The sequence below is a fragment of the Neoarius graeffei genome, chromosome 26, assembly GCF_027579695.1.
Source record: "Neoarius graeffei isolate fNeoGra1 chromosome 26, fNeoGra1.pri, whole genome shotgun sequence".
In the NCBI taxonomy this organism is placed as follows: Eukaryota; Metazoa; Chordata; class Actinopteri; order Siluriformes; family Ariidae; genus Neoarius; species Neoarius graeffei.
This window is the reverse complement of record NC_083594.1, coordinates 22280603-22305888: the sequence shown is the minus strand read 5'-3', so window position 1 is coordinate 22305888 and position 25286 is coordinate 22280603. Positions and strand designations below refer to the sequence as shown.

The window sequence follows — 25286 nt, the reverse complement described above, 5'->3', positions numbered from 1 at the left end:
AGCCCTTGTGTGTCAGCCTCACCTTAGCCGCCCACTTTATTAGGAACACTTCTGTTCGTACATACAAACTACAAACACTCTTCTTAGAGTTTAGAGTTTATTTTATTTTTAAAAGGGACAGTGCACAAATTAAACATTATCCTTGTGTTAAGGACAGATGTCTGTCCCAGGTTATAGCAGTACATGCTAATTTCCGCCTGTAGTCACTTTGGTCATACTCTTGAATAGCTCTTCTTCATGATGGCTGCTGTCTCGAGCACACACACGATCATTGCATTGAAACATCATTGCGGGTCACACATTCACGGCCAGCGAACATGCGTGAGCGAATTGCTTCGCGCACTGCATCCTCTCACAATTTCCCCCGGGGAATTGTCCGGTCTAGTTTCCAATTTGGAATTCATTGTCTAACTCTTAAGTATCTGAAAGATTTTAGAAGGATTCATGAGTTTACAGCAGCGGAAAAGAGGAAAGGAAGAAGGGGCAAGTTAAGGGATAGAAAAGAGCGTGTCCTTCAGAGACAGACAGAGAGATATGACAGACAGAGAGAGAAGCATTGCAGATCCTCACATGGAGAAGAGATTGAGCATCTGAGCTGATTTATGGGACTCAACAACAGCGAGTCTCTCCAGGGAAAAAACACTTCAATCCTGTCCTAATTACTCACATACGCCACTGACATCAACACACAACTGAACACTAACACACACCATATGGCCTCTGTATTGAAGAATTAACACATGTGACCTGTGTTTCCATGGTGGACAAAATTAAATGTATGAAATAACTGCAGCACTACAAAAAAAAAAAATCATATAAATACTTCCATAAATGAACCAGTAAGTCATGAATTACTGTATTTAAAAAAAAAAAAACTCTCCAAAAGTATTGGAACAGATCAAAACGCTCAATATGAAATGATAGATCAGAATTTCAGCTTTCAATTTCCTGATATTTATATCTAGATGTGTTCAACAACATAGAACATGGCACCATTTGTTTTCATCTACCCATTTTTCAGGTGATCAGGAAACACTGAAACATGCAACTGACAGGTGTTTCTTGTCGCCCATGTTTGGAGTGTTTGGTTTACTGTTTAAACAATTAATAGTTCAGAATGTCAACTCTTAGTCTGAGCCCTGGGTTTCACCTATGAAGACTGGATTTGTTGTTAAAAAGGATAAACCAACATGAATACCAGAGAGCTGTCTGTGGGAGAAAAAGCAAGCCATTCTGAAGCTGAGAAAAGAAGGAAAATTACTCACAGCCGTTAATCAGAGCAAGCACTGGGCATAATCAATACAATTTGGAATGTCCTGAAAATGAAAGCAATCACTGGTGTACTAACAACCAGACATCGAAGAGGTCAGCCAAGGAAAACAACAGCAGATGAGGATAGAAATATTGTGAGAGTTGTGAAGAACCCCCCCCCCAAAACAACAGTCAGTGACATCAACAACCACCACCACAGGGCAGGGGTGAAGGTCAGTCTCCAGACCTTAACTCAATTGAGCATGTGTTTCACCTCGTGAAGGGACTGATGAGAGAAACGCCCAAAACAAACAACAACAACTGAAAGAAGTTGTGGTACAAGCTTGGAAAAGCATCACAAAAGAAGAAACGAAACAGTTTGGCGATGTCAGTGGGTCACACGCTTGGTGCAGGTATTGCAAGCAAGACATACTCAACCAATTACTAGGCATTAAAAGAAAGTAAGTAGTACCAAGTACTAAAAGCAAAAGAATTGGTTTTGCTGTTCCATTACTTTTGGAGGGGACTGTATATAAATAATCTGAAATCATTCAAATGTTCACAGTAACAGTTGCATTGTTGCTCATTTTAATTTCATGTCGTCCAGATTCAAATGGAACTTATGTTGTGCTTTTGATCAGAAAGTTGAACAGTCCATACACTCACTTTTCAAATACACTACAACCCCGCGATAAACTCTTACGACAAACTTTTGCATATAACAAACTAAGTTATCCCATCCCCTGCCTTTAACAACAATGAGTTGGAGTCTTCAAAAACAAACAAACATCGCTGTGTCACATCCACGCACACACTTGGAGTGTTGAGTGTGCAGTGCCATAAGGACTAATTACCATGCACCTGTTCCAGATTAGAGCGCAATCACAGCGTCCACTTATAAGGACTCTCTAAAACACTCAGACTTGGCAAAGTGTACGTGCTGTACCTAGTGTCTCACACCACCAAGCCTTGTATGTGTACTGCCTTTCTGGTTTTGACTTTGTTTGGTGTATTTGGACTCTGCCTTTCGTCTTTGCCTCCACCATTCTGTTTGTGCCTCGCTTGACCATTGCCCATTTCATGACCCTGCCTTTGACATACATTTTTTAACCGTTTGCCTGCCTGTTTGGTAATAAACACTCTTCCTACAATTACATCCATCATTCGCCTGCTTACAGGACACACTGAGCCATGCATTCCTCTTCCCACCAGAGACAAACAATAAGTAATCAAGTCCACAGTCAAGTAAACAATACATGCTAACGCAATAAAACAAAGGATTAACTAGCCTAGCTTAGGTGTCGATCATTAACAATTATCGAGAACTGCGATCAAAGGATCGATAAAAGGATGAAATGACTGCTGATACTGCTGACTGCTGAAACTTAACCAAGTTAAAGTGTACCGACGGCGTTTTTATACCCCCCCCAGCACTGCGGAGTGACATAAATGACATCATTGGTGATTTGCAACACATGAATGAACTGAACGGTGAAGATTTAAAAAACATAGCGAGTCAGTGGGTGAACATCAACAACAACACACCCGTAACCGCCGTCATTTCCGTAACAGATGAAGAAATCATCACCTCTGCTCATGATCCTTTAACTCAGCCAATGGTAATGACTCAGAAGGAGAAAGTCATGATAAGGAGAATATGCCTAAAATTTCGCATATAACGTGAGTGTTTGGTGTGACAACTGGGTCCATTTCAGTATTACGAGCTTTTGGACGTCCCCCAAGGAGTTCGTTATAGTGGGGTTGTAGCACACTTAAAAACAGAGGCTAGCTTATAATGGTTCTAGTAAAATCAATGGCAGTGAAAACAAGGTAAAACTGTCAGGAATATCAACATTCCCTTCGGATATGTGATTCAGTAACTATGCTATGGTTCCATATGACTAAAAGTGCATGTAATTACAGGAACTAACTTACTGTCATATTGAGAAATGTAAACATGGCATCAGAAAATGTGTCAGAAACATAAACATAAATAATATTGACTGGTGTTGAGTGGTATATCAAATATATTCCATTCAGCTATCATGATGTTGAAAGAGTCGAAGACGAGTTCAATATCATGCTAGCTGAATGGAATATATCTGACATATGATGAAAAAAGCCAGCCAATATTATTATTATAATACATACATATTCCTTTCGGGTGTTCAACGTATCTTTCTCTTTCAAAATTCTCTCAAAATCTTCTGTATTTAATGAAGTAAACCTGGCGGCCATGTTCGTTTACAAATTGTCAGTCGCTCGCTAGCATGGAAGTTTTACATCTCTGACGTGTGGCATCATGTTGTCTTGACAACCATGCAATATCGTAAACCATATTCAATGCTCATTCTCCATGGGATAGAGTGACGTAATACACGTAGGATAAGCGATATGCTAACAATATTGCATGCTATCAAACCAAATGAATGAAACCCGCGAGAAGGGAATAGAATACATGTTTTTATTCCATAGGAAAAGTGTCCTGTATGTACAACCCCGATTCCAAAAAAGTTGGGACAAAGTACAAATTGTAAATAAAAACAGAATGCAATAATTTACAAATCTCAAAAACTGATACTGTATTCACAATAGAACATAGACAACATATCAAATGTCGAAAGTGAGACATTTTGAAATTTCATGCCAAATATTGGCTCATTTGAAATTTCATGACAGCAACACATCTCAAAAAAGTTGGGACGGGGCAATAAGAGGCTGGAAAAGTTAAAGGTACAAAAAAGGAACAGCTGGAGGACCAAATTGCAACTCATTAGGTCAACTGGCAATAGGTCATTAACATGACTGGGGCTACGTTTACATTACGTCGAATCAGCGGATCATCAGATTAACGTTCTTAAAACGATTCGCGTTTACACTAAAACCGTTAGCCGTGCACACAGCAACGCCAATACACGGATACGCTCGGCTCCGCAGGCATCCTGCGCTCCAAATCACTCCGCCCTGAACAGCGAATGCCCTCTGGAGGGTGCGCACTCCGGCCCTGCGCAGCTCACAGAGCACGCGAGTGAAGTGCACAAGCCACGATTCAGGACTGAGCCGCTGTGTGTGAGATCCCAGCGCATATCACTTACTACTCGCAAGTGGAAGGATGGCAAGCCTAAAGACAATCATAACTACACAATGGGCAGTATTTGCATCAGTATTTGCAGTATTTTCATACTTTTATACTCTTTAATGAAAGGTGATACAAGGCGGAAGTCCGCGCCGTTTTTCAGCAGTCGCGTCACATGACCAACGCCAGCGAATCAGGAAGGTGGATGTCACAGTGACGTTGTCCAATGAGACGCCAGCTAGAGCTCAGCACAGCGTATCCGCGTATTTTGAATGTTTACACAGCACCGGAGCTGATACGATCTGGATTGAATACGTGGACGCTGGCAGATTCCCGTTTCCAGGCGGTTTAATGTAAATGGACAGTGCATCCGCGAAGAAAACGAGACAGATACGGTCTAGTGTAAACGTAGCCTGGGTATAAAAAGAGCATCTTGGAGTGGCAGCGGCTCTCAGAAGTAAAGATGGGAAGAGGATCACCAATCCCCCTAATTCTGCGCCGACAAATAGTGGAGCAATATCAGAAAAGAGTCTGACAGTGTAAAATTGCAAAGAGTTTGAACATATCATCATCCATAGTGCATAATATCATCAAAAGATTCAGAGAATCTGGAAGAATCTCTGTGCGTAAGAGTTAAGGCCGGAAAACCATACTGGGTGCCCGTGATCTTCGGGCCCTTAGACGGCACTGCATCACATACAGGCATGCTTCTGTATTGGAAATCACAAAATGGGCTCAGGAATATTTCCAGAGAACATGATCTGTGAACACAATTCACCGTGCCATCCGCCGTTGCCAGCTAAAACTCTATAGTTCAAAGAAGAAGCCGTATCTAAACATGATCCAGAAGTGCAGACGTCTTCTCTGGGCCAAGGCTCATTTAAAATGGACTGTGGCAAAGTGGAAAACTGTTCTGTGGTCAAACGAATCAAAATTTGAAGTTCTTTATGGAAATCAGGGACGCCGTGTCATTCGGACTAAAGAGGAGAAGGACGACCCAAGTTGTTATCAGCGCTCAGTTCAGAAGCCTGCATCTCTGATGGTATGGGGTTGCATTAGTGCGTGTGGCATGGGCAGCTTACACATCTGGAAAGACACCATCAATGCTGAAAGGTATATCCAGGTTCTAGAGCAACATATGCTCCCATCCAGACGACGTCTCTTTCAGGGAAGACCTTGCATTTTCCAACATGACAATGCCAAACCACATACTGCATCAATTACAGCATCATGGCTGCGTAGAAGAAGGGTCCGGGTACTGAACTGGCCAGCCTGCAGTCCAGATCTTTCACCCATAGAAAACATTTGGCGCATCATAAAACGGAAGATACGACAAAAAAGACCTAAGACAGTTGAGCAACTAGAATCCTACATTAGACAAGAATGAGTTAACATTCCTATCCCTAAACTTGAGCAACTTGTCTCCTCAGTCCCCAGATGTTTACAGACTGTTGTAAAGAGAAAAGGGGATGTCTCACAGTGGTAAACATGGCCTTGTCCCAACTTTTTTGAGATGTGTTGTCGTCATGAAATTTAAAAATCGCCTCATTTTTCTCTTTAAATGATACATTTTCTCAGTTTCAACATTTGATATGTCATCTATGTTCTATTCTGAATAAATTATGGAATTTTGAAACTTCCACATCATTGCATTCCGTTTTTATTTACAATTTGTACTTTGTCCCAACTTTTTTGGAATTGGGGTTGTATAATAACTTTTGTTAAACCGCAGTAAAATGAAGTTGAATGTCTACATTTCAATGCCATCTTGACTGCATCATGGACCCAGCTGTTCAACAGTTATGGAAGGAGTCTCCAGTTTCAGTGCTTTATAACAGTCAGTAAAGTTTCCTGACGTTGGAAAGTCTTTGTCTAAATAAATAATATAAAACAAACTTTTGAAGTATGACATTTTCATGTCACAACTCGAGCCTCTGTGACAGTGTGACAATGGGTGTGACAATTAACAAATTCTTAAAAACAGTGTATTGGTGTGGATTTTGTACATCAGTGCTGGTGGGGGGGGAGAAAGGTTTACACAGAATTTTATCAAGATGCAATAAAATATACATAGTGAAAGGACTTACCACTGGTGAGCAAGCAGTGCATTTATCAAAAGCCAAGCTGGCAGGAAGAACATTGTCAAATCTGGAGAGGAAGCCTCGAATCTGAAAAGATGAAAAATATGTAAGGATTCAGGATCAAATCATTGACCACAGTGCCATCATGTGGTAGTCCATGAGCTCAGCAGTGTTGCCCAATCAAAGTGGAGCTCTGTGATATGCCATACTAATTTTTTTTTTTAAATTACATTTCATTCATTCAGCTTTAGTAAGTGTTCTGTCCTGGTCATGATCCCAGTGGATCCAGAGTCTATCCCAGGAACACTGGCGTGAGATGGGAATACCTTTCCCAGATAGGATGCCAGGCTATCGAAGGGCATACGCGGCACACGTGGGTGTAACCTTCCATTAACGTAAGTATTAATGCAGATAACTAATCCAATGCCTACAAATCTAAACATAACCTTAACCTCAGTAACTCAAAGGAAAACCTTTGGCTCTTTTCATCTGTATGTGGTGTCTGTGAAGATTCTCAGTCATCCAGGTCATGGTAAACTGTGGGTGGTAAAAGAGAGCAACTGGACTTGCTTGAAGATTCTTGAAGACGTTTCACCTCTCATCCGAAAGGCTAGAAGCCTTTCGGATGAGAGGTGAAACGTCTTCAAGAATCTTCAAGCAAGTCCAGTTGCTCTCTTTTACCACCCACAGTCTGTATGTGGTATTTTTAAGTTGCTGTTAAAAAACAGCCAAATGTTCCCACATTCTTACAATCTGGTAGACAGAGTTACAGGGTTAACACATGAGACAAAACACTGCTAATCTCTGTTTGAAGTTTCTGAAGCTCCTGTAAACCTTCTTTCTCTTAAGATTTGTGCCTGTTTGTTCCTCACTTCTTGTCAGAACCTGGGATTGAAGACAAAACAATCTAACTAACGGCAAGACTTGGCAAGCGTCACTGTGAGCACTCTGGATGAACTGAAAGAGCGTATAATTAATCATGTGCACATTCAACAGGAGGTAAGGTCTTTTTTTGCTGCTGGAGTCTCTCCCGTAACGCACTTCCCAAAACAGAATTGAGTGTCTAAGCAAGATTCAAACATCTGTTTGAAGTCAAACTATAAGCTAGGTGATAGTGCTTGCAAAAAAGTGAATCTTCAGCGAGAGTCCACGGTGAGTAAAGGGGTTGTAAAGGACCGGTGTTTGGGTGATATCAAGTGCAGCCCTGGCTCCGTGGCACTGTGAATGCAGAGAGGCCTTCAGTTGCAATGTCTGCAAACCAGTAAAAGAATGAAGACCCTTCATTCAGTCTTAAGTAAGCGTGGGTCTTGGGGTCTCATGTATCAAGCGTGTGTATGCATTGTACTATTTCTGACCACGCGTGTGCAGAAACCCCTAGTGGCCTGAATGTGTAATTGCATGTAAATTGATTATGAGGAGCTCCATCCCACTTATTATCCATCATGCCAGCATAACTGACAGAATACTTGGTGGTCACAGCAAAGCGATACAGATGAAATGCACAATAAAATATACAGCTAAAGCCTCACTGGGATGATGCCTTGCTTGACAATTTGACTGACAGCTTTGTGCAAGGAGGGTTCCCCCCCCCCTCGATTTAGTCATGACCAATTCATACCCATCAGGCAGCACTACCCTTTCACACAATAGCTACCAACCAGGGAGGGCTAAGGCCATTACATTTCTTCTCTGCAACCTCAACTTGTTGTACTGGGTAGAGGAAAGCACTAATCCATGCACTTTCCGTGACATGAACTAGTAGTGTCACTGTGACTGAAAAGGGACACCCCCTTCGTCCTTGAGAGCATGGCCAATTTTGCTCCATTGGGCTCCTGGTCACAGATGGCTGTGGAATCACTGGGATTCGAACTTACAATCACAGTGGTTCCCAACCTGGGGGTCGCCAAAGATCCACGGGGGGTCGCGAAGCCCTCTTGATTTTAAGGGGATTGATAATTTTTTTTTTTTTTTTTTTTTTTTTTTAAAGATATTTTTTTGGGCTTTTTGCACCTTTATTGGATAGGACAGTGTAGAGACAGGAAATGAGCGGGAGAGAGAGAGACGGGAAGGGATCGGGAAATGACCTCGGGCCGGAATCGAACCCGGGTCGCCCGCATTCATGGTATGGCGCCTTAACCACCTGAGCCACGACGCCCCCTGGGGATTGATAATTTTAATGCAAGTCGTATATGTTAAATAAATGAGAGAGCATTTAATTCATATACAGTATGTTACAAAACCAACAAAATTCAAGGGCTGCATTAAACATGTATTCAGTATTTAAATACATAAACAAAAAATAAGTTACGATAGGACAGTTATCACGAGAAACAGTGTGTGACGTCACGTCATTGCTTCTCGTGCAGCGCTGCGCAGCCGTTGCTAGCAACGTAAACTGCGCTGGGAACTGTGAAAGATGGCGAATCGTCAGGTAGAAGAGACTGCGGAATGTGTCAAAAAGAAAAAGAGCGGGTACCAAGAAAGTTATTTAGAGTTTGGTTTCATAGAAGCAATGGATAAAATTAAAGCTGAATGTGTCTTTTGTCATGAGAAACTAGCCAACGAAAGTTTGAAGCCCTGCAAGCTGAAGCGACACCAGACAACTAAACATCCCGAGACGGTGGGTAAACCGAAAGAGTTTTTTCTCAGAAAACGAGAGCTTGTTGTCACTAACAGGCCCCAAAACATCAAGGACCGTTTCTTTAGGGCTGGCAGCGACCAGAAGCAAGCAACGATTGCATCTCGAGTGCTCTCTCCTAATTGCCAAAGCCAAAAAGCTGCACAGCATCGGCGAGACACTGATTAAACCTGCTTGCATTAAAATGGCTGATATACTGTGTGGACCGCAGGTGGCTAACAAATTTAAGACTGTACCACTGTCTGACAACACAGTGAAAGACAGAATCGACAGAATGGCAGGAAACGTTGAGCGCACACTCGTCGAAAAACTCAAGACCGGCCCGTTTTCAATCCAGCTGGATGAAACCACCACTGTGGCGGAGGAAGCAATCCTCATTCTTTATGTACAGTACACTGAGGAAAGTGAGCTTAAACAAGATATTCTTATGTCTGTCAATCTCACATCCACCACAAGAGGAGAGGATATATTCAGTGTAGTTGACACATACTTCACAAGCCACAACATTCCCTATGAAAATATAGTTGCATGCTGCACAGATGGAGCCGCGTCAATGATGGGGAAAAATAAGGGCTTCAACAGCCGTTTGAAAGAGAAGGCACCGCACTGCTTAGTGTTTCACTGTATGATACACAGACACGCACTGGCAGGCAAACACCTCTGCGAAGACCTGAACGAAACCTTAAAGCAGGGGTGTCAAACCTGATCCATAAAGGGCCTTGTGGCTGCAGGTTTTCATTCCAGCCATGCAGCAGCACACCTGACTTGGCTCATTCAATCAACTGAACTGTCTTCACACAGTCAAATACTTGCAGCCACACCCACCCTTGATTAAAGGGTGGGTGTGTCAGTTGATTGAATAAGCCAAATCAGGGTGCTGCTGCATGGCTGGAATGAAAACTTGCAGCCACACGGCCCTTTATGGATCAGGTTGGACACCCCTGCCTTAAAGACTGTGGTCAAAATAGTAAACTTTATAAAAGCTCGTCCGGTCAACAAAAGAATCTTTGCACAGCTGTGTGAGGATGAGACGCATCAGACACTCCTCCTTCATACCGAAGTCCGCTGGCTTTCTCGTGGGAAAGTGTTGATGCGATTCATGGATCTTAAACAACAAATACAGGAATTCTTAGCTGTGCACAACACAAAATTAGCGGACGAAATGACAGTCGAGTTTCTCATCAAGACTGCGTATCTTGCGGAGATATTCAGTCTGTACAACGAGGCAAACAAACGTATGCAGGCCGCGGATGCCACCGTCATGGAGTGCAAAGAGACATTGGATGCGTTTTTGCGCAAAGTGGAGTACAGACGGAATAAATTGGGAAAGGGGGACCTGCGACAGTTTCCCTTGGTACTACAACAATCAGGGGGGAAGCTACCTGATGCGTTGGCCAGACACTTCACCTGCCACATGGATCAGCTTCAAGAGGAGATGCGCTCGCGTTTTTTGGATATTAATGAACATATCTCAAAAGACGCATGGGTGATGGACCCATTTCTCGCTAAAGAGGAAGGTGTGGAGCACCTCCAGGCTGAGGATGGGCTCGTGGATATAAAGTCCAATTCTCTCTGCAAGCGGTTCTATGATGAGCATGGATACAAGCGGTTTTGGTTGGTAAAGGGAGCAGTAGTCGCTCCCAGGCTTGCTCATCATGCGATCACCAGACTCATCTTGCCTTTTGCCACAACCTACCTGTCAGAGACTGCTTTCAGCACGCTGGTCACCATCAAAACAAAGGCACGCAACAGACTGGATGTGCACAGTGACTTTCGTTTGGCTGTTACCAACGTCACTCCAGACATCCTAGCACTGGCTCAGGAAATACAGTGTCAAGGCTCTCATTAAAAGTTAGGTTGCCTGGAGATAAAAAAAAAATCAACGAAAATGTGTGCCTATTGCAAGTGTGTTAATTTTACACAGGTTTTCCTCATTTTCCGTGTTGTTGCTGTTTTTTTTTTTTAAATTTGGTAATATATTGAAATATAATTAAGAAACATGTTTTACAAGTATAGTTTATGTAGCCTAATTTCACACTGGTTTTTGTCATTGGTCTGTGTTGTTTAAGCAGGTAATAGGTCTATATTGAAATATGATTAAGAAAGATATGTTTGTTAAAGGAGGCCACAGGTTCTGAAGTGAAATTGCAGGTAGCCTGAATTATTCCAAAATAATAAAGTACTTCATGTAAAAGAGGTAGGCCTATTATTTCATAATAAATTTCATGGGGGGGGGGGTCACCGAAGCTTACAATGGTAAAAGTATGGGTCCCTTCAGAAAAAGGTTGGGAACCACTGCTCTACATGATAGGGCAAATGCTTTTTCTGTTGCAGCACTCTTGGACCATGGAATGTGCTTTTAAGGAGGACAGGAACTATTTTGTGAAAAGCAGCTCATCAGTTAACTTCATTTGCCCAGTACAAACCCTAGCAACCTGCTCCACATTTGGAAAGAATAATGTCTTAAATGCATTCATGCCACTCATGCATTCATATCACTAATCAAAACATGCTCTTTGCATGCTTTGATAAGAGAGCAGTAACGTACAGTGATGGGTAGGAGACTTTTCAGGAAGCTGCTCTATACGCCATGCAATGGTAATGGCATAACAAGTGCCATCAGTTTACAACTGGCAAAAAAAAAAAAAAAAAAAAAGACACTGCACAGGTTTTCCCAGACAAGTTCCACCTCCAGACCCTGAACCCATTTCTCCGAGCGTGTGCTCAGCTTCACCAGCACATCATTGTCAAGATCATCATCATAGCTCTTATTGATAAGTTGGCTCTGTTTGCTCACAGAGAAGATGGACCTGGAATCCTTGATGAAATCAAACTCTTTGGTGGGAATCATGTAATGGTGAAGGCACAGAGCTGTCAATCTGAGAACACAGGTTTGTGTCCATGCTTGGCATATTTTATTTGAGGAAAGCATGTTTGTAAATGTTTGTTTGTACAAACATGCTTATAACTGTTTGCGAACTGAGGAGACCAATTGCTGTAGTTTTGAAAATGAAACGTTGTCCCATTCTTGCCTGATATACAATTTCAATTGCTCAATGGTTTGGGGTCTCCTTTATCATATTTTGGGCTTCATAATGCACCAAATGTTTTCAGTGGGCAACAGGTCTGGATTGCAGGCAGGCCAGTTTAGCACCCGGACTCTTTTACTATGGAGTCATGCAGTGGTAATACTTGCAGAAGGCAGTTTGACATCATCTTGCTGAAATAAGCAAGGCTTTCCTTGAAAGATGTCATCTGGATGGCAGCATATTGCTACAAAACCTGTACATATCATTCAGCATTAATGGTGCCTTCCCGGATGTGCAAGCTACCCAGCCATGCACAGTAATGCACCCTCATACCATTACAGATGCTGGCTTTTGAACTGTGCACTGACAACAAGCTGGATGATTCCTCTCCTCTTTAGCCCAGAGAATGGGGTGTCCATGATTTCCAAAAAGCATTTCAAATTTCGATTTGTCAGACCACAGGACGGTTTCCCAATTTGCCTCAGAGAACGTGGTGGTGTTTCTGGATATCGTTTATATATGGTTTCTTCTTTGCATAGTAGAATTTTAACTTGCATTTGTGGATGCAGTGACAAACTGTGTTCAGAGACGATGGTTTTTGAGGTGTTCCTGAGCCCAGTTATTTCCTCTACAGAATCATGCCTGTTTTTAATGCAGTGTTGCCTGAGGGCCTTAAGAGCGCAGGCATCCAGTGTTGGTTTTCAGCCTTGTTCCTTGTGTACAGAGATTTCTCCAGATTCTCTGAATCTTTTAATGATATTACTGTGAATGACATGATCCCCAAATTCTTTGCCATTTTACATTGAGGAACATTATTCTTAAATTGTTGCACTGTTTGCTGACGCTGTCTTTCGCACAGTGGTGAACCCCTCCCCAGAGAGACTCAGCCTCTCTGGGATGCTCTTTTCTTACCCAATCATGTTACTGACCTGTTGCCAATTAACCTAATAAGTTGTAAGATGTTTTCCTGTCTTTTGTAGCTCCCGTTGTAACTTTTTTGAAACATATTGCTGGCATTAAATTCAAAATCTCATCTCATTATCTCTAGCCGCTTTATCCTTCTACAGGGTCGCGGGCAAGCTGGAGCCTATCCCAGCTGACTACAGGCGAAAGGCGGGGTACACCCTGGACAAGTCGCCAGGTCATCACAGGGCTGACACATAGGCTACGTTTACACTAGACCGTATCTGTCTCGTTTTCTTCGCGGATGCACTGTCCGTTTACATTAACCCCCCTGAAAAAGCGGGGAAACGGGAATCCGCCAGCGTCCACGTATTCAATCTAGATTGTATCAGCTCCGGTGCTGTGTAAACATTGAGAATACGCGAATACGCTGTGCTGAGCTCTAGCTGGCGTCTCATTGGACAACGTCACTGTGACATCCACCTTCCTGATTCGCTGGCGTTGGTCATGTGACGCGACTGCTGAAAAACGGCGCAGACTTCCGCCTTGTATCACCTTTCATTAAAGAGTATAAAAGTATGAAAATACTGCAAATACTGATGCAAATACTGCCCATTGTGTAGTTATGATTGTCTTTAGGCTTGCCATCCTTCCACTTGCAAGTAATAAGTGATATGCGCTGGGATCTCACACACAGCGGCTCAGTCCCGAATCGTGGCTTGTTCACTTCACTCGCGCGCTCTGTGAGCTGCGCAGGGCCGGAGTGCGCACCCTCCAGAGGGCACTCGCTGTTCAGGGCGGAGTGATTTGGAGCGCAGGATGCCTGCGGAGCCGAGCGTATCCGCGTATTGGTGTTGCTGTGTGCACGGCTAACGGTTTTAGTGTAAACGCGAATCGTTTTAAGAACGTTAATCTGATGATCCGCTGATTCGACGTAATGTAAACGTAGCCATAGACACAGACAACCATTCACACTCACATTCACACCTACGGTCAATTTAGAGTCACCAGTTAACCTAACCTGCATGTCTTTGGACTGTGGGGGAAACCGGAGCACCCGGAGGAAACCCACGCGGACACGGGGAGAACATGCAAACTCCACACAGAAAGGCCCTTGCCGGCCCCGGGGCTCGAACCCAGGACCTTCTTGCTGTGAGGCGACAGCGCTAACCACTACACCACCGTGCCGCCCTAAATTCAAAATGAGCATAAATAAATTTATCAGTTTCAACATCTGATACGTTGTCTTTGTCCTTTTTCAATGAAATATAGGGTTTCCATGATTTGCACATCGTATTCGGTTTTTATTTACATTTTACGCAGCATCACAACTTTTTTGGAAACGCAGTTGTAAATGATAACTTCAAGATGAACTGGTAAGCTCATAAAACAGAACTGTTGAAAAAGTGCAATGTGAATTTGGTGGAAGTGAAAGTCAATTAAAGGCATGGCTGATAAAACACCGTCTAATACAAAAACATCTGAATCGAGCACAAGCACAGCTGAGGAAGATTCTTACTGCGGATAAGAAAAAAAAAAAAAAGAGCTCACCAGCGAAGAGCTTAAAATAAAAGAAAAAAGTCAAAAGAATTAGCTTAGACAGGTAACATTACCGTAAAGCCATTAAGCACCCAAACAGAGATACAGAGAGAAAATGGAGCAGAGCAGAACAGAAAAGAGGAATGAGAACGAGAGCAAGTGGAGTGGAACAGAGAGGAGAAAGCTGATAAGAAAAACAGGCCGTAAGCAGGGAACAATAGGGACAGTAGGACAAGAATAAGAGAAGGAGGAAAGGACACTTACTCTTTAACACCTATCTGATGGTCAGTGCAGCCAAAATGCCAGAACACTCAGAGACACTTTGATGACAGTGAAGTTAATGAAGATTATAGCAACAATGGAGAGTTAAAGCACTTTGTGATGGCAGGATTCAAGCGAGACAGGGCACGTGTGTAAACTAACTGTACTAATTTCTGTACTAACAATCACACTAGAAAGCAACAAGTCACTTGTGTTGCATGTATTTTGGCTGTTGTGGGCATTTCACGACTGCTACTGTTGAAGCTTGTGGACATGCACTGCCCCACATTTTTTAAAAATACAGATATCAAACTGGAGTAGCTATAGATAACATATAGAGCTAAGTCAAGTCAAAGTCCCTCTCACGCCAGAATCTGGTCTTCCCAGGCTGTCTCCTGTCCCAGTACTAACCAACTGTTTAAAGCGTACGGGTGTGGCACTGATCTCCGTTTCGATAGCCCTCGGCCTCTCGCCTATAGACCCTTTTCAGTCACGTGACCTTCGTAAACGCGACCGCCATTTTGGACATGTAGTGGACTTCGGCTCGAATCAGTTTGAATGCGAGGAAGGCGACAAACGAAAAACATAAAAGAAAAAGGAGCGAGATGCAGAAAACACCTTCACTATCCAGCGACGTAGGGCATTTACAGGGCGAGCAGAGGGAGAGGTATTTGCAAAAATTGAGGTTAGCAGGCTTAGAGAAAGACGTTTACCTGCTTCCACCAGGATTGTTCACTGACGTACGGAAGTACACGAAGCCCTCGTCTTTACCTGACTTCGGCCCACATGATCTGTATACCTATGTCATTAAAAACCCATCGCCATACACATACACGCCAACGTCCGAGGTTCCGGAGTGCGCTCCAGCTTGCTCCAGGAGTGCTCCGGCCGAGGTTACGGAGCGCACTCCGGCTTGCTCCAGAGCAAGCCGCTTAATTTGAGGGCAACCTCGGCCGGAGTGTGCTCCGGAACCTCGGCCGGAGCACTCCGGGAGCAAGCCGGCACGCGCTGCTTAATTTGAGGGCAACCTCGGCCCGAGCACTCCGGGAGTAAGCCGGCGCGCGCTGCTTAATTTGAGGGGAACCTCGGCCGGAGCACTCCGGGAGCAAGCCGGCGCGCGCTGCTTAATTTGAGGGAGAGCAAGCCGGAGCGCGCTCCGGAACCTCGGACGTCGGCTCCGGCAGCTATTTATACTGGATCCGGTGTAAATAGCTGCCGGATCATAATTACAGTAAACTAGTAAATACAGTAAAGGAAAAACTTGAGACTGAAAGGTTTTAACAGTCATCCAAATGACTGAACGTAAACATTGCTACAGTAACATACCAGCTTCTTGCTGACATTAGCTAGTCAACAATAGCTACTACAGAAGAACAAAGAGGTTACAATGGGTTATTTTAGCCTATTTGGTTACACACTCGCCGCCACAGAATGTTAACAGCAATGTAATGCCTTTTCTGGCTAATTTTATTCGTCTTACCTCCAACAAAGTGGTCACTACACAAGCGTTGGTATGCCGCTTGTTGGTAAGCCCTGCCAATCTGTTAATGGCCGCTATCCATCTTCTCCGTCGGGATCCGATAAAATGATAAACCTTGCCTTGTTTGTTGATGGTTACTACATCCAGGTGCACAACAATATAGTGGCATGATGGAAGTCTTGCTGAAAGTAAAAACTTTCTTTGCTGCCGTTCCTCAATGCTGGCTGTGGTAAACTACTGGTAGTACACGTCCAAAATGGCGGCCGCATTTGTCGTGACGTCACGTGAAAAGGGTCCATACAGCTAAGGTTACAGTAGGGGGCTGGTCCTCTGGTAACTGCAAGAGTTTGACTCCCCACTCGCATCTGTATTTCAGTGTGCCTTGCCAGACGGTAGTAGGTACCATTTTTATGATGGTCCTTGGTATCACTCGACCACGAGTAGAACTCGTAATCTCCTGGTTGAGAGGCGGACACGCTAACCACTAGGCCAACTCGCGGTCATATAGCGCTAAGTAATTAAACACAAATTAAATAATGCAATAATCAGTGTGAAAATGAAGTTGAAGCTTGGGGTGACTATTCATACTTTCCTGCAGCTGAATAGCTGAATTACAAAGGACGCAGCTCAACATGGCGGAGTCGAAGGCATACAAAGGTGCCGCAGGCAGCCGCCATACTACTCATATCTGACCACAGAACACAGCTCAGATATTCATACCTTTAAGCAATTTAGAGGAGGCAGTTAACCTAACTGCATGTCTTTGTACTATGAGTGGAAACTCACGCAGACACGGAGCGAACATGCAAACTCCACCCAGAAAGGCCCCCCGTCAGCCACTGGGCTCAAACCCAGAACCTTCTTGCTATGAGGCGACAGTGAACCACCGTGCCAACCAAATTTATAGTTATGTGCTAGCAAGCTAGCTACTCACCAGAGGCAACAACATTCTCCATCAATGATCACGTCTTCCTTCTAAGCGTTATTTCATTTTGTAATGTATCTACAACCCCGATTCCAAAAAAGTTGGGACAAAGTACAAATTCTAAATAAAAACAGAATGCAATAATTTACAAATCTCAAAAACTGATATTGTATTCACAATAGAACATAGACAACATATCAAATGTCGAAAGTGAGACATTTTGAAATTTCATGCCAAATATTGGCTCATTTGAAATTTCATGACAGCAACACATCTCAAAAAAGTTGGAACAGGGGCAATAAGAGGCTGGAAAAGTTAAAGGTACAAAAAAGGAACAGCTGGAGGACCAAATTGCAACTCATTAGGTCAATTGGCAATAGGTTATTAACATGACTGGGTATAAAAAGAGCATCCTGGAGTGGCAGCAGCTCTCAAAAGTAAAGATGGGAAGAGGATCACCAATCCCCCTAATTCTGTGCTGACAAATAGTGGAGCAATATCAGAAAGGAGTTCGACAGTGTAAAATTGCAAAGAGTTTGAACATATCATCATCTACAGTGCATAATATAATCAAAAGATTCAGAGAATCTGGAAGAATCTCTGTGCGTAAGGGTCAAGGCCGGAAAACCATACTGGGTGCCCGTGATCTTCGGGCCCTTAGACGGCACTGCATCACATATGGCCCTTTTCCACTACCCTTTTTCAGCTCACTTCAGCTCGCTTCAGCTCACTTCAGCCCGACACGGCTCGCGTTTCGACTACCTTAGAGCAACACGACTCAGCTCGCTTCAGCCCTGCTTAGCACCCAAAACTCGCACGGTTTTGGAGTAGGGCTGAAGCGAGCCAAACCGTGCCGAGTGAGGCTGGGGGCGTGAGGAGACACTCCCCTGTGCACTGATTGGTGAGGAGGAGTGTCCTCACATGCCCACACGCCCCGCGAGCACGCTGGGATCTGTAAACACCGTAAACCCGGAAGAAGAAGAATTACGAATTACGAGAATTTCTGAAGCCTTATGCGCCTCACCTCATCTATACGCTCTTGCCAGTATCTGTTGGCGTTGTCGGTGACAACAAGCCACAGCACCAAGACCAGCAACACTAACGACTCCATGTTTATTGTTTACTATCCGGGTCGTGAGACTACCACTTAAAAGATCACTGATGTCACTGTTTGCGCCGCCTAACGACATCACGTGACGTCCACCCACTTTCGCTAACTCCACCCAATGTGTCCACCCACTTCCAGCCAGCACGGTTCAGCGCGGTTGTAGTCGAAATGCAACTCCAACAGCCCCGCTCAGCTCGACTCAGCCCGACTCAGCACGGCACGGCTCAGCCCAACTCAGCCACGTTGGTAGTGGAAAAGCGGCAATACAAGCATGCTTCTGTACTGGAAATCACAAAATGGGCTCAGGAATATTTCCAGAGAACATCATCTGTGGCGGCACGGTGGTGTAGTGGTTAACGCTGTCGCCTCACAGCAAGAAGGTCCTGGGTTCGAGCCCCGGGGCCGGCGAGGGCCTTTCTGTGTGGAGTTTGCATGTTCTCCCCGTGTCCGCGTGGGTTTCCTCCGGGTGCTCCGGTTTCCCCCACAGTCCAAAGACATGCAGGTTAGGTTAACTGGTGACTCTAAATTGACCGTAGGTGTGAATGTGAGTGTGAATGGTTGTCTGTGTCTATGTGTCAGCCCTGTGATGACCTCGCGACTTGTCCAGGGTGTACCCCGCCTTTCGCCCGTAGTCAGCTGGGATAGGCTCCAGCTTGCCTGCGACCCTGTAGAAGGATAAAGCGACTAGAGATAATGAGATGAGACATTATCTGTGAACACAATTCACCGTGCCATCCACCGTTGCCAGCTAAAACTCTATAGTTCAAAGAAGAAGCCGTATCTAAACATGATCCAGAAGCGCAGACATCTTCTCTGGGTCCAAGGCTCATTTAAAATGGACTGTGGCAAAGTGGAAAACTGTTCTGTGGTCAGACGAATCAAAATTTGAAGTTCTTTATGGAAATCAGGGACGCCGTGTCATTCGGACTAAAGAGGAGAAGGACGACCCAAGTTGTTATCAGCGCTCAGTTCAGAAGCCTGCATCTCTGATGGTTTGGGGCTGCATTAGTGCATGTGGCATGGGCAGCTTACACATCTGGAAAGACGCCATCAATGCTGAAAGGTACGGTATATCCAGGTTCTAGAGCAACATATGCTCCCATCCAGACGACGTCTCTTTCAGGGAGGACCTTGCATTTTCCAATATGACAATGCTAAACCACATACTGCATCAATTACAGCATCATGGCTGCGTAGAAGAAGGGTCCGGGTACTGAACTGGCCAGCCTGCAGTCCAGATCTTTCACCCATAGAAAACATTTGGCGCATCATAAAACGGAAGATACGACAAAAAAGACCTAAGACAGTTGAGCAACTAGAATCCTACATTAGACAAGAATGGGTTAACATTCCTATCCCTAAACTTGAGCAACTTGTCTCCTCAGTCCCCAGACGTTTACAGACTGTTTTAAAAATTGAAAAGGGGATGTCTCACAGTGCTAAACATGGCCTTGTCCCAACTTTGAGATGTGTTGTTGTCATGAAATTTAAAATCACCTAATTTTTCTCTTTAAATGATACATTTTCTCAGTTTAAACATTTGATATGTCATCTATGCTTTATTCTGAATAAAATATGGAATTTTGAAACTTCCACATCATTGCATTCCGTTTTTATTTACAATTTGTACTTTGTCCCAACTTTTTTGGAATCGGGGTTGTATACACATTTAATCATAGCCAAGCAGAGCCCCATACTTAAAAGAATATGGCAATGCATCGACCTGATTTTTGATGGCTTGACCATATGTATGAACATGTACCAACACAGGGAACATGAACATAAGCGCAAAGCAACATATCTCCAACGCGTGACCACCGGACAATGAAATTTGTATCTTTATTCACATTACATAGATGGGTTTTATCCAGCACTTATTTTTAATTTGCTTGCTAAAAAAAAATAACGTCAGATTATTTACTAACACGTTTTATGGAACATATTCATGAAAGTTTTATTAGTCTACTCATCAAGTGGACTAACAAGTCGATCCCTACCCTGACGAGGTTCAAGACAGAACTTGACAAGTGGCTCAGATCATTCCCTGACACTCCACCTACACCCGGGTACCTTGGCGCGAAAAGGAATTCGCTGTTGGAGTGAGTTGGTAGCAAGTGTTAATAGCTGCTACATTGGGAATCTGCAGTGGAGATATGAGATATGCTTGGCCTGAGGGATCATGCTTGAAGTCAATCCAAGGTATCCACTAGCTTGTTGGAAAAGTGACAGTTTCTGTCATGTAACGGCGATAGAGGGATATAAGTGCAGGAAGAGTTGTTGAAAGCACGATCGCAAACAGATCCAAAATGAAGACAGAGGCAGAGTCGAAAAATAGGCAGTGGTCGAGTAAGAGACAGACAGGATACAGTGCTTTCCCCAGAAAAAAAATTAAAGCCCTAAATTCTGGCATGATAATACACAGACAATTAAGCGCCAATGGCGCGAAAGTGAGCGTCGAAGGCGTGAAGAGAAACTGGGGGGGGGGGGCATGCCCCCTGGAAAATTTTTTGAAAATAGATGCTCTCAGGTGCATTTTCAGGGTCTCTGAGAGGTTTTAGATACATGATTATAGGATAGATTTTACCAGTGTTTCAGTGATTTCTGACCTAAATAGTATTAATGTCTGCAAATTTGAAATTTCACCTTAAAGTTCAACATGCAAGTTAAACTGTTTTGTTATAGATTACTTAGCGATGGATTGAAAATCTACGGGGATCCCTTAATTATCTATGATCAAGTAGTGTTGTAACAAAAATGTGCATGAAAATATGAACAGTGGTTTGCTCCATCTTATGAAATCCAGTGAAGAGAATCGATCATCATGACGACCTGTTGATCACAAAGGGATCTGAACCTAAGAACGGCCACCTTAAAATAAGTTGCTGTATTACTATAACTGTAATGATTTAGAATGTTTCGGATGCAATTACCATAATATATGTATAACTAAGATACACTGAAAAGAAAAGTAAGGCAACTGCATATTATAAAGTTTAAATTTTGGCACTTTATTAAATGGACTAGATTAAGATTAAAACATATTTAAAGGAAAAGAAAACTTCATTCATACATTTAAGTTTGCAGAAAGATTATGTACAGTACTTATTAATAAATTCTCTTCATGAATGTGTTTATAAGTGTCAAATGTAGCATAATTTCGAATAATAATGATAAGCATATTTGGCAGTGTGATGTCACTGTGAGCCTTTAACAAGAGAATAATCCGAAGCCGCCTTTAGTTAAATGGATCCCAGTGACATCACACTGCCAAAAATGCTTATGATTATTATTTGAAATTATGCTATATTTGACACATTTGGACAACTTCACTTCGTGAGAGTGTTTATAAGTACATAATCTTTCTGCAAACCCAAACTAATGAATGAAGTTTTCTACTCCTTTAAAGCAGATTAATCCTCCTTGGCTTTGGCTTGGCCCAATGTTGGCCAACCCTCTCATAGTCCATCTCGCCGTCATCCATGCTGATGTGGATCAAATTGTCCAGCGAGTCTTCTCCTAGCTTATTAAAATCAGTCGGCTTTGTCCGTCCGGTGGGGGACAACATCGGCAGCCAATGAGATCACTTATAATGAATCGGAAAATTCCGGGATGTCTGACGTTTTCTTTCGATATTTTTATTGGACGGTTTGAACACGTGATCTTGACATAACCAACAGATTACAGTTTGCTTACATCATACCACGCGGACATATTACTTTGACAGAATCAACAGAAACATTGGACAAAAAGGCCGCTTGTTTAACACAAATATCAATCAGTATGCAAATGGATCTGTTATTTGCTCTCCTATGTATCTAGTTACCTGTGGGTAGGAAATTTAACGTATCAGTATAAATCTAAGCGTATCGGATTTTAACTAAAGCGACTAAGCGCATCAGCAGGCAGAGCAAGCGCATCGGGCCCATTACGCTAAAACGCTTTGGGGAAAACCATGGGATATCAGAGGTAATACAATGCTCAAAGTCCAAAAACACAAACAGGGTCAAAACCAGAAAAGCGATACAAAATACAAGGCTTGGTAACGTCAGATGCAGAGTACGGAGTGTTTACTTTGCAAAGTCTGTGTTACTGAGAGTCCTTATATGTATGCGCTGTGATTGCACTCTAATCAGGAACAGGTGCATGGTAATTAGTCGCAATGGTGTTGCGCGCCTGTTGGAGTATGTGGCTCTGCGCTCCTATTATTCTATTTGGGTTCATTTTGTGCCCTTGAAAATATTTTGCTCGTACACTCATCAGAAGCTCCACTTTTAGGCAGTGCCTACATATCTATATTATCTGACAACACAAGATGAAACCATGGTTATATGTTTTTCTTCCATTTCTGCGCATCAAACAGTAAATGCAAACTAATTGCAGGTAGGATCTAAAGTAGAGAACTGAAAAAATCTTGGACTATACACTATAGTATTAGTCTGAGAAATCAGTCAAGTGCTTGGATTTGGTGCTTTATACCGCATCATATCTATTTTGCACCTTTTGTTGTTGCATATTGCCATTTTGTCACTGCCATTGAAACTACAGCTCTGCGTACATAGATAATGAATGGTTCCTGTTGCTTTGTCACTTGCTACTGTGTAGACATCTAGAACAAGACGCATTAGCCCAAGATGTCAAAAGATTTAAGCAGTGCACAGAGAACAGTGACAATGCATGCCTCGTTGATGGAAAATTGGAAATACAGGAAGGAAGAACAAAGTGTGACTCATGGAAAAAAAATGCCATCAAGACAAGACATCAAGAAATTTCAAAGTAAATGTAGTCTGCAGAAAAAAAATGGAGAATGGAGCAATGCTGGATTAGGACAACTGGTGAAAACGTGGAGGCAATATTTTAGCTCCTAAAAACTGTTACCATACTTTGCCACACATCAGAGCAGAGAAGATGCTCTATAGGTTTAGAACCACCTGGTGGAACCCTGCTTTCAGGAAAGAAGCTGAAAGTGTGACATGAAGTGTGATCTTGAACACAGGGATGAAGATGAAAACACCTATGACCATCAGTTGACCATCCGGTACCCAATGCAACCTCTGAGACAACGTGACCCGTCCAAAATGTTGCAGATTCTCAGACGTTCTTGAGAGTAGTGTCAGTTTTTCAAGGTGGGTGGAGGCCTTTCCGACAACACAAGGCACAACTTCTCACTCTATAAAAATGCTTGGAAAGAACATCATACCATGATGGGGAACGCGTCATTCGAATTATCAAAGATTGTCCAAGATGCACCAGGATGACCTGCCAGGGTCAAATGCAGTTTAAAACAAAGACATTGTACTCAGGACGTACATAGAGGTCAGTGGCTGAACTGTAGCTTTACGGGGTTCTGCTGATTTGCATATTGCTGACATTCGGCACACTACTGATGACTTACTGAAGTGCTCTTCTTAACTTACAGACTAGTGTGAGCAGCACAGAGGAGTGTAGGAGAAGCCTGGACACCACCAGAACCTGGAGAACACAGTTTATTTGCAGGACAATGGGTTCTTGTTGCAAAACTGCAATATCTACAATCATCCTTGGAATCCAGATATAAAATTCACCGTCATGGATACTGCAGTGAAAGGCAAGCCAAAGTGGATTCAGGCCACATGTGAGGCTTGCTGACACCCCAAAAGAGGAGTGACTACAAGACAAGAAAAGTCAGTTGGCTGACCCCTCCCAAAACCTCACCTATGAGGGTACTTCAAACTCACCCAGAAAATGCCACAGGAGAAAGATTGCTCTTGGATTATTTTTCAACATAGTCTCCATCAACGCACTTGGTCCACCAATGTTCAGCTTCTCTATCCCTTCGCAGAAGGTGGCCACATCTTGAACCTCCAGATCCTCCTCAACAGCATGGATGACTTCGTCGTCACTCTGAAAATGGCAATCATGTGAGTGGGATTTCAGTTTGGGAAGCAGACAGAAGCCAGATGGTGCCAGGTCGAGTAAGTAAGGTGCATGGGGCAACAGTTCAAAGCCACATTTGGCTGCTTCTGCCCCTGCCAGCTGTGCTGTGTGGATGGGTGCATTGTCCTGGAGCAAAAGCATGTCAGCTCGAAGCGTTCTTCTCCTTTTTTTCTTTGATTGCTTCTTCCATTTGAGTTTTTGTGGACAGTGATAGAAGGCGTTATAGTATACAGTTATGCCCCAAAATGGGAGTTACGCCCCTTGTTTCTGGGTGAGGCCGAGAACTTTTAGAAGTACCCTTGTACATGAAGTTGTAAATATGCCAGAAAAAAGAAGGCATCGATTCCATCTCCATGACAACACCACATTATCTTAATTTACTGAATGATGCAAAATTCACCCTATATGTAATGTAACTCATGACAGATTCACTTCTGTTAAATGGGTCCACTGCATAGAAGATACATTCACTGATCTACAGACAGGCCAAGTTTGTGCAATGAGAATAAATACTGGATGGATAACTGTCTTAATTTACTGTAATAGTGAGGGATTTTAAGTTGGATAATTCTAGATGTATCTGAAGAATTCTGCATAGTGTTCAAGATGTTGTGCATGTATATATAATAATAATAATAATAATAATAATAATATTGGCTGTCTTTTTTCATGGTATATCAGATATATTCCATTCAGCTAGCATGATATTGAACTCATCTTCGACTCATTCAGTATCATGCTAGTTGAATGGAATATATCTGATATACCACTCAACGCCAGCCAATATTATTTAAATAAATAATAACTGATACGAAATCAAGGTTATTATTTCATTGATATTCACTGAGCCTGAGGCAGATAATAATTGTTTTAATATAAATACACAGGGGAATTAAAAAAAAATATATCATGTTGAAAAAAAATCCTTTCAAAAACTTCAAAAGTGGCATGCAAATGTAATGCGCACAGACTTGTGTCACTTATCTGTACTGAGTCACATAAACTACTTGGCTTTAAAATAGATAAAATAAATCACAATTCCACCTTACCTGTGAAATAGTTTTTGGCCAAACTTCATAGCA

The 25286-nt window shown here is 42.9% G+C and overlaps 1 protein-coding gene across 2 annotated transcripts in view; it reads right to left on the bottom strand.

Annotated features, from left to right (window-relative positions):
- Positions 1-25286, bottom strand: part of atg7 (ATG7 autophagy related 7 homolog (S. cerevisiae)) — a 307435-nt gene that overhangs the window by 153443 nt on the left and 128706 nt on the right. For both annotated transcript variants that reach the window (XM_060909788.1, XM_060909789.1), the window contains exon 18: positions 6415-6495. In XM_060909788.1, the coding sequence (XP_060765771.1) occupies positions 6415-6495 (81 nt within the window). The remainder of the gene's footprint in view (positions 1-6414; positions 6496-25286) is intronic.